Genomic DNA, 10,654 nt, shown 5'->3' with positions numbered 1-10,654 from the left:
CTGTTAATGGGCTGTCTCTGCAGGCACCCATCCATCTGACTGCGCCACCCTAACCTTTCATAGGGGAGCAGATTGCAAAGGTAAGATCAGAGCCAAAGAGGGATTTCACCTTTCACATCTACAATGACATTTAGAATTGAATTAGCGAAATAAATGTTAAAACTCAGTTCCAGTCATGGGAGTGCAAGTTTCAAAGCTGCAGGTAGGCGTGGCTCCTGCAATAGACAGCACAGAAGAGAACATTTCCCTATCACAGAAAGTTCTACAGGACACCACTGGACCAGATGGTGTTTGTGCAATGACATCAATCTCACATTCTCTCTAACCACAGTCTCTCACATCCCCCATGTTCTTCACTCCAAAAATCTCCTACCCCAAATCTCATTCTGGCCTAATTTTGATTTCCTATCTTTACATACTAGTCAGAGAATAAGCAGTTTAGATTTAGGTATAAATTTATTTATTTTCTTAAAGATTTATTTAGTTATGCTTATAAGAGCTGGGGTGTTGGCCAGAGGTGCAGAGAGTAAGAGGATTCACCAGAGACAGAGTGGGGAGCAGAACAGGCAGATCTACTGAAATATACTGCTGAGGGGAGCAGCGGGTGAGACAGGAGAGGTCTGCTGCACCATGTGGATAGCTCCCTGGCCAGGGATCAAACTCATGCTGCAGTGGCTGCACATAGCTTCAGAGTGCTGAGACTTAACCCACTGAGCCACCAGGGAGGCCCCTAGATACGAATTTAATAGTATGTGTTTTAAAATTTTTATTTTATAGAAATGAGAATAACGTTGTGGCAAAATATATACATTTATTCAATAGATATTTAGTTAGTGCCTATATATTCTCTTCACTGAGAACAGACCAGACCCTCTTGGAGCTTAAAATCTAATGCAGGGGACTGATAATAAAAAGTAATAAATGCATAGGCTTGGGAGGAAAATTATACAGGACAAAGGAAAAGGGGGAAGAGTTGGAGGCAGAAAGGAGGGAAGTAGAAGTGGTAACTAACTATACGTCCTCTATGGAAGAAGGCCAGAGGGAGCTTCTCGAAAAGTGACCATTGAAACAAGGTCTGTAAATGTGAAGTTTCAAGCCACACAAAGTTTTCTGTAAGAGCATTCCAAACACAGGAAGCAACAAGCATCAAAGCCCGTGGAGCTGAGACAAGCTTATATGTCCCAGAAGCAAAACAAGGGCATAATTGCTGGAGAAAAGTGAGCGAGGGAGTAGTGAGGACGTCAAGTTTAAGAAGTAACCAGTGACCAGTTCTCATAGCACCGTGAGTTAGTTAATTCTTGCGGTTCACAAATTACCCCAAGACTTAGTGACTTGGAACAACACTTATTCACTCATAGCAGTTCTTGGTCAGAAATCTGGACGGCATCTGCCTGGATTCCCTGCTTCTGAGTCTTTGTTGGGCTGCGATCATGGTGTTGGCCGGAGCTGGGGTCGTCCAGTCTCAACTGGAGAATGATCTGCCTCCAAAGTCATTCACATGGTTGTTGGCAAGATGCAGTTCCCTGTGGGCTGTTGGCTTGAGGGTTTCACTTTCTCACCAGTTGTTGTCCAGATGCTACCCTCAATGCCCTGTCCCCTGGGAGTCTCCAATAAGGCAACCTGCATTGTCAAAGTGAGTGAACTGAAAAGTAAAGAATCTGCTTTCAAGATGGAAATTGTAGTCATTTAGAGCCCATCTCTTGGCTGTATTCTATTAGAGCAAATGACCAGGTCTGGCCCACATGCTAGGTGAAGGTTGGAAATTTGCCCAACAAAGTCCTCCTGAACTATTGCAAGAAGTTGGAATTTTTTTTTTTTTAAGATTTATTTTATTTATACAGAGCTGGGATACAGGCCAGAAGTGCGGGAGGGTAAGAGAGTTCACCAGAGACGGAGCAGGGAGCCGAACAGGCAGATGATAGAAAACACTGCTGAGGGGAGCAGTGGGAGAGACAAGAGAGGTCTGCTGCACCATGTGGGAATCTCCCCGGCCGGCGGGGATCCAACCTGCACTGGGGAGGCTGCAGACAGCTCCACAGTGCTGCGCTCAACCCACTGTGCCACTGGGGAGGCCCCAGAAGTTGGAATCTTACCTTGAGTAAGTGGGAGTTACTGAGGAGATTCCATGAGGGAAATGATGTGATTTGATCTACAATTTAGAACCTGACTACTCGATGGAGAAGAGATATCAAGTGTCAACTGTGGAATTAGAGAGGAGGTAAGAAGCTGTTACCATCACTCACATGAAAAGTAATAGAGCTACAAAGATAGTCAGATGCAGCCAAATTTGAGATCTGTTTGAAAGACAGAACTGGCTGATGTGTGGGATATGGAGAGAGGATGAAAAAGACGAGGTCCTTGGAAAAAACAAACAAACAAACAAATTTTCCAGTAGATGGACCAGGCCCTCCATAGAGATTTCCCTGGAAAATCTTCCAAGAGATGCTCCTTGTGCTCCCTTGTACTTTCTCTTTTCTTCTCCCCACATCTCCCTTAACACCTCTCTGATGATCTTCACAAGTCACTTCATAGTGTTGCTGCTTGGAAAAGTCTAGAATTTCCACATTTTTAATATGCTGCAACAGGAAGTCACAGTGCTAAGAGCTGTAGGGAAGGCAGGGTGTAAAGAAAAAAAAATAGTTTTCATTAGTTATTACTAAGAATGTGTCACTGTCTTAAGTTTGTGTCCCAGTTTCTCAAATTCACCAGTAGATCCAATATGCCTCCATCATTGCAATTTTCATATAAAAGGGAGTAATTAATTTTCATTCTTTATATGTTCTATAAAGGGCCTCCCCGGTGGCGCAGTGGGTTGAGCGCAGCACTGTGAAGCTATCAGCAGCTTCTGCAGTGCCGGTTCAATTCCTGGCCGCCAGGGAGATACCCACATGGCACGGCAGACCTCTCCTGTCTCCCCGCTGCTCCCCTCAGCAGTGTATTTCAGTCAGTCTGCCTGTTCTGTTCCCTGCTCTATCTTTGGTGAATTCTCTTGCCTCCCACATCTCTGGCCTGTGCCCCAGTTCTTGTATAAAAATAAATAAATCTAAAAATATATGTTCTGTAAATAGTACAAATTAAATGGGTTTAATGGCACATCACATGAGCAATTTTTTCAGTTATAATCTTGTACGCTAAGAAAGAAGTTCAAATTGTATATCTACTATAGTCTAAAATTAGTCCAACTCTGGAATCATTCAAGATATCACTTTGCTTCATTTATTTTTATTTATCGCATAAGGCAAAGCTGATGGACATGGATTTTTCCAGGTAATTTTCAAATTGCTTCAGAAAATATCATACATGGTGCTTCTACGTGCAATGTTCAATGGCTGCTCCAGTGGTTTGAAAGAGACAAAAGACATCTTCTTGTGAATACTGCCTTTCCCCCGGGGAAAAGCTCGAACCATCTAACAGCTATTTTAAGATGTTGAAGATGCATTACCACAGGCTGCAATTACTCTGTGAATTCCAATTTGAAGTATCATCTCTCAAGGGTGTAATCCGTGGGTCACATTTCCTTTCTAAGGAGAAGAAAACCATCTCTGACTATTAAGGGCACTACAGGCAATCTCAGACAATCAGCATTCCTCTTCACAGAGAAGTAAATAAAAATTACATTTGAAAACTAGGCAACTTGAAATTCACAAAAACAATAACCTTCAATGATAATCAGGGCAAATCAAACACAAATTATCATGAATTATGGTGAAATATTGAATAAAGATCATATTTACCGAGGGAAAGACTTCAAGCATCACTTCAGTAGTACTGAAATAAAGACTATGGAAATAGGTCCAAGGTTTGCTAAAATGTTGAATGGGCTTCTCCAATAATGCCATGTCTTCCTGCATTAATTATCATTTACTATATTTATCTTCTTACAAAATACCTTAATGCCTTATTCAATCCAGAGAACAGAAGTTCCAAATCCGCAATGTCCTCCTAACTTTGTAGTTCTTATCCATGGCCTTCATCTCCTTCAAAAGAGACTGCAGGAGACCTTGGCTCTGTGTGTGTTTTGTCCATCCACACTACTCATGAGCTCAGAAAGCATGTCCTCTAAGGATAATCTGACATTTTACATTGACTTTGCTCCCAAATAATAACAAACTTAGAGGATATCCAAAATATACCTCCTCTATTCTCCTTATTAGTTTCTTATATCTTTTCAGCTGAGGCAAAGTTAATCAATTTGTCAAAAAGTAAAAACTAGGGGCCTACCTGGGAGCACAGGGTTTAAAGTCTCAGCGCTCTCATGCTATGGCCAGCCACTGTAACATGTGTTCAATCCCCAGCCAGGTTGCTACCCACATGGCACAGCAGACCTCTCCTGTCTCGCCCGCTGCTCCCCTCAGCAGTGTGTTTCAGTCAGTCTGCATGTTCTATTCCCCACTCTATCTCTGGTGAACCCTCTCACCCTCCGCACCTCTGGGCTATATACCAGCTCTTGAATGCATAAATAAATCTTTAAAAAATAAATCTTTAAATAAAAATAAATAAATCTTTATAAAAAATGTAGAAACAAAACACTAGTTCTCAAAACTAAATGATTAAAAAGTATCACTTTTACAAATATAATAAGCTATTTTGCATATTTTCTCTGTCATCTGTGATTATCCATTTGTATTTTTTCACATTCTTCCCATCTCTCGTAACAAGAAAATTTATTTGAATGATGCCATGTTTTTCCAATCCCACTGCCATTACCTGAGGCCAGGTGACCATCATCTCTCACCTGGATTACTATACTGTCTTCTCTCTGCCCCCCCCCAGTTCCTAGTCTGCTTCCCTTTCCCCCTAGTAGCACAGACACGATAATGACTTAAGCAGTTTGAGCCTTTCAAATCTAACCCTCACTCACACGGGCAACAACTTCATGACCAAAGTGCTGGAATTACTTCACACACGTGGAGACTGCATTGCGGTCTCCCACCGTGCAGGCGTACACACGTTATGCGCCAGTCTGTGTTGATACTATCACCTCTCCTCTGTTCTTGGCCAGTCTCTTATCCATCCAGGGAGTCTCAGCATCATTTTCAACAACTTCTGCCCCCATGATTTTCTAGCTCTTCCTCTCCCACCTCTACTTTGAGAAGTATTGCAAGTTGTATTTTCTATCATACTATTAATCACATTTCACATGATAAGCTTAGTATTCTCTACCTCGCAGGACAGGGCCAGCTTATCCCCAGTCTACAACTGCATATTTACAGAATGCAGGACTGGTCAGATTCGGGGGAGAAGAATGAGTGGGAGGAAGAATGGAGGAATGAATAGATTTTTTAGAACGTGTAGGGCGGCCTCCCTGGTGGAGCAAGCGGTTAAATGTCAGCACTACGAAGCTATCCGCAGCCACTGCAGCACGAGTTCAGTCCCCGGCCAGGGAGGTGACCCACATGGCGCAGCAGACCTCTCCTGTCTCGTCTGCTGCTCCCCTCAGCAGTATTCCTTGCTAGATCTGCCTGATCTGCTCCCCACTCTGTCTCTGGTGAATCCTCTCATGCACACCCCCGTGCTTCTGTCCTGCACCCCAGCTCTTGTATGCATAAATAAATCTTAAAAATAAAAAAAAGTGTAGGACGGCGATCTGAGTAAAGGGCAGAGGCAACGTGTGGATATCACTCACATTTGGTAATAATGTCACAGTAGCATATTCAACAAATAGGACACTTGCATAAAGCTAGTGATGTTTCTCATTTTTTGTTATTCTTTAGACCCACCCACACTGCCTTAGTAAGTCCTTACAGTAGTGGCTACATGGTCTAATAGACCTGCTGTCTTCAACACTGAAACTTTCATTCCTCCCAATATGGATGTCATGGGTAGCCAAATGTTCTCAGCTGAGTGTCTCTAGGAATTGTCCTTGTCTGAATTAAGTTACCAGCCCAAAATGACTCTGCTTCCTCTGTGACGGCCTAAAAGAAATGACATTACTGCAGGGGCGTGTGGACCCAGTGTTCTTGCTTTGATTCAGGACAACTTTGCAAGCCATTCTAGCCCCTCCAGTGTTCCATGTGTGTCCGTGTGTGTGTGTCCGGGCATGGCCAATGAGGTTTCTGTTGCAGCCACACTACCCTTCAACTTCTACTTCTGCTTTCTCTAGTCATCAGTCAACACACTCTTAGGAAACCCATACAGGGTCTGTTCCTTGGTGACCTCAGCATCCATGCCATAGCCCTCAATATTGTATGATGTTTCCCGATGCATGCATTTTAAGAAAACCTCACACCAAAGGAAGCATGTTCTGAGAGATATTGAAACTAAAAACTGATATAACAGATCTTATGATCACCGATTCTGTTCTCCAAGATAGAAGTCTTTGGGTGTGTTTTAAGACTTTATTTCAAGTTTCACATGAAACAGAACAGAGTCTGAGACTTACACTGAGAGTAGTTATCTACATCAACAACGGAATATCTAGAAGTTTGAGATGTTAAAATTGGCCGTGCAAATGAAAGCTAGCTTCCCTATCATTAGTAATCATTAAAGGGTGAAAATGACTTTAATTTCAAAAAAGGTCATATTTAATGATCCTCTATTAACTCCAGTCATGCTATTACACACAGGCAGCTCCAAATACAGAAAATATGGTGTGGCTGAACAATTACCACTCTCAGGTAAAAAGCATTTCATGTTGCATGTTTCCTTCATTTAAACAGGTTTTTAATTCCAAAAGATTCCAGACAAAGCTAAAGAACATTCTTTTAAAATTCCACCCTACTTAGCCATATGATGATGCTAAATGACCATATTATATAAAGCAATTAAAACTGCATTGACACAGCCACTTCACAGGTAAGAAGGCCAGTGACCTACCACCAAGTTCACTCTTTTGCCATAACCAAGTAAACATTTTAATGGTTCTGTGCTCTTCAAGCATTAACTGATGACAATCGAACATTCAGATTAGTGTAGATAACTAAATTCATGCTGACCCTGATCAAAAACAGTAAGAGGAAATGCACTGAAGTTTGTACAGATACGAGAAATTGCATTATGAGGCCAAATGTTAATATCCCATTCATTTTAAGATACTCTAAGAGTGATTAAAAAATAACATTTTTAATTATGTTTTCATCTCTAACACAGGTTATGAAAACAAGCTATTTCCAATGGCTTGTGATGGCTTCCACCTATGGCTCCCACATGAATCCAACCAATTTTGGTTTGGGTCTGCAAAAGCAATTTGACCAATCCAGTAAGCGAAGACCCAGCCCCTTTGCACCGTCAACTCCCTCTAAAGGCCTGGGTTGGGTAACAGAGAAACCTGGGAGAGAAATGCCCCACGGCTGTGCACACAGGTCACAGAGGTGGCGCAGGAGATCAGCTCAAGACGGCATCTGAAGAGGAAGATGAGGAAGAAGAGAGTGAGAGATCTGCTAAAGACCCTAGAAAAACAAGGGGGGCTGGGGCCAGTGACCCAAAGGATGTGGGGTGTGAGGGGCCGGGTTCCAGAAGTGGGGTTCGCTCTGAGGCAGGGTGAGCCCTTGTCGCCCCTTCCACATCGCCCTCACACTGCTGAGCGCCTTCCTCCTGCCCACGACCTGGGTGGACAGTCTGCTTGCACACGGGACAGGTCTTCTGGGTGCCCGTGAGCCAGGGGTCCACGCAGCGGCTGTGATAGGCATGCGCACAGGGGAGCACCCGCAGCAGGTCCCCGTCCTCATACTCTTCCAGGCAGATGGCGCAGACGTCGTAGGGGTCGCCCTTCCGATAGTCGTGAGTGGGCACCTGTTCCAGCTGCTCTTGGGTGAGCGGCGTCCCCTGGAGGTCTGTCCGGTGCTGGACGAAGCTCACGATCAACGTCACTGCTCCGATGGCCAGGGCCAGCAGCCCCATGATCTCTGTGAAGGGAACGAGGTAATAGCTCAAGGGGAAGCGACTGTCTGGTACCAGCAGCACCTCAGCCCCCTTCTGGTAGAGGAAGAGGGAGCGGAGGTACCGGGAGCTCCTCTCGCTCGTGAACACGGACGGGATGGAGATCTGCTGCTGGATCTCCTCGCTGTCCCACACCATGTTGAGGAGCTCGTCGGAGTTGACGTTGTGCACCACGGCCGCCCCGTAGCCGGCCTTCTGCGCGTTCAGGACCTTGAGGTCGAAGCTGCAGTCAAACCGGCGGAGCAGGGCGATGAAGGTGGACCCGTTGGCCGGAGAGGCGGGCGGCGGCGCGATGGCGCTGCAGGAATTGGCAGGGTGGGCCTCCACGAGGAAGCCCTGCAGCCCCTCCTGTTTTAGGGCGGCCCCGAACAGGGCGGGGAGGTCCACGAAGTCCATGCTGGCCTTCGTGCCCAAGGTGGCGCGAATGAGCCCCCGCGCGGGGCTCGCCCCCCACAGCACCGCGGCCACCACCACGGGCAGCGGGAAGGCCGCGGGGTGCATGGCGGCGGCAGCAGGGCTTTCTGCACCCTGTCCGCCCCTCTTTTAGGATCTCAGGGGTCTGACCACCCCCGGCCCCGCGTCCCAGCTACATGGGGCTGTGGGGAAGAAGCTTCCAGAACAGAGGGGGGGCAGCGCGGCTGGGAGGGCGGCACTAAACGTATCCTTCTCCGGTGAAAGGATGGAGCAGGGAAAGGGGTAGAGGCAAGCCCTGGTGACGGCAAAACGTCTGGAAAAGTCGGAGAGCAAGGAGGTGGGACTTCCGGCCAGGTGGGCTGTCTTCCCATCCCAGGGAAATGGGCTTCGGGTAAAGAAAGTCAGGCAGCTTCTTCCAGCACTGAGCACGCAAGATGGAAGACTTCGGCCTGCTCTGGGAGCCGCGGGGGCCTCTGGGAGCTGCAGAGGCCCCTGGGAGCCGCAGAGGCCTCTGGGAACATCCAGTTCTCGCGAGACACTCACCACCCTCCCTTCCCCCACCATCTGATATCTTGCCGCATCTATCGCGAGACTCCTAACTGCCTCACCGCCATCTTGCCTCAAGGTGTTGCAAACAGAATTTATTTTGCTTTGTTCCAAATTATTAGTTTTAGTGAAGGTTTCATAGCAGAGGAATCTAACTTAAGAGTGAGCATCAGTATCTGCGTGTGCGAGTCTTTTGCTGCTTAACTTCCCAAATAGGTGTCCAAAAGCAGATAATTCACATATAAATAGCGCCATGATGATGTGCATAACCAAGGACTGTGTATTTTTAACAACTTATACATTTTAATCATTTTATCAGAATAATCCAATATAACTGTATTTCTGTTTGCATTTCGAGCACAGTTTGATGATGGGAGTAAAACCGCACTCCGGGGGACCAGTGTAGGCTGGTTTATTGGCTGGGTATTTGGAGGGTGACTTTTTCTGGGCTACTGTAGAGCCCTGGAGGTTTTGTTGCAGAATTGGACCAAAACTGTGAAAGTCAAGGTGGATTCTTTTTCTTTTACAACATGAAAATGTAGCTATTGTTTCTTAGGTGTTATACTTGCACACAATGAACCTTTTTAAGTGTTACACCCAGAGGTTAAACCCAAGATTGGAAAAGGAAATTGCAGCCCACTTTAAATAAAGATGTGCCTGATCTACCCAGTCAGAAATAGCACACGGCCCCAAGTCATCCCTGCAGGCGGAATGATCCAGACCTGTCTCACATGACAGGATGGTTCTGTCATTTTTGGTGCATTGGCTCCAGTTGCCAGAATATTCTCCCAGACCTGTTTCATATTCGTTTTCCTGGTTTTTCCAATTCAAAAGTGAAAAGGGGTTATTAAAGGCCACTCTTTCTGCCTCAACAAAATCTCTCTAAAGTGAAGAAAGAAACAATACCCTCCAAGTACACCTACATTTGAAGACAAGTGTTAGTCTAAACCATTCAAAGACATGGGGGGAGGAAGCAGCAGTCCCAAATCCGCTGACAGCTTTAATTGGTTGCTGACCTCAGACTAAAGAGAATAAAAGTCTGAGGCCATCTCTAGAGTGAACTGGCAGCTGAATTGAGCCACTCACACCCACGCGAAAGTTGAGGCAGTGCTTTCCCTCAATGTCAAGCGAAAGGAAAGTAACTTGTGAAATTGAAGCCCAGAGACAATAGAGAGAGGTGCATTGGGTCAAGGTGCATTTCTCCTCTCCGAGAACGTTTTCACTCAAAGTCCAATGTAGACGCTGGCATAGGGAAGCCCTTAAAAAGAACCCCTGGAAAAGATCTATTTGAAAGGCAAAAATGACACCGACAAAGGTGAATATTGGGACCCAGGGGGGTAGAGAAGTTATCACAGGTAGCCCACACAGGTAACCCAGGAATAATGTTGTCCTCATCAGGTGCGCAGCCACCAGGGTTCTGTGGGGAATACTGCCAAGGAATCCACCAAAGCACTATGTACGAGTAAAGGAGCAGGTAACAATCGTTTGCGGAGCCAACAGGCACCCCCACTAGATTGCGCCTGCACCAGCTCCGGGTGACTAGTCCCCTTGAACCCAGAGCAGGACAGGAACAAAGTTAAGAGAAGTCAATGTGCTACCCCGCCCCACCTTCAAAGCTTATAATTTATTTTCTTCATCTTGGATAGAAGAGAAAATCCTGGTTTTCCATGTTTTCATCTTACAACTTTCTTCCTTTCTTTTAGAGAGGATAGACTAATCAAGAAGAGGCAAAGTGAAAATTCCAACTTCTCTGTTGAGGATTGGTTTTTCCAGAAGGAATGCCCAAACCTTCTCCACATCAGGCCTTTATCCAAGT

General features: G+C 45.6%; 1 protein-coding gene across 1 annotated transcript; it reads right to left on the bottom strand.

Annotated features, from left to right (window-relative positions):
- Positions 1-7,323: 7,323 nt before the first annotated feature.
- On the bottom strand, positions 7,324-8,379 carry LOC311171243 (E3 ubiquitin-protein ligase RNF167-like; the record flags this gene model as incomplete). Its single annotated transcript, XM_084233895.1, has 1 exon — positions 7,324-8,379. One exon carries the CDS (start codon positions 8,377-8,379, stop codon positions 7,324-7,326), a length of 1,056 nt encoding a protein of 351 aa, XP_084090021.1.
- Positions 8,380-10,654: the final 2,275 nt, after the last annotated feature.

Source organism: Talpa europaea, assembly GCF_964194135.1.
Source record: "Talpa europaea genome assembly, chromosome: 5".
In the NCBI taxonomy this organism is placed as follows: Eukaryota; Metazoa; Chordata; class Mammalia; order Eulipotyphla; family Talpidae; genus Talpa; species Talpa europaea.
Note: the sequence above shows the minus strand (reverse complement) of the source record. Positions and strands in the feature narration are given on the sequence as shown.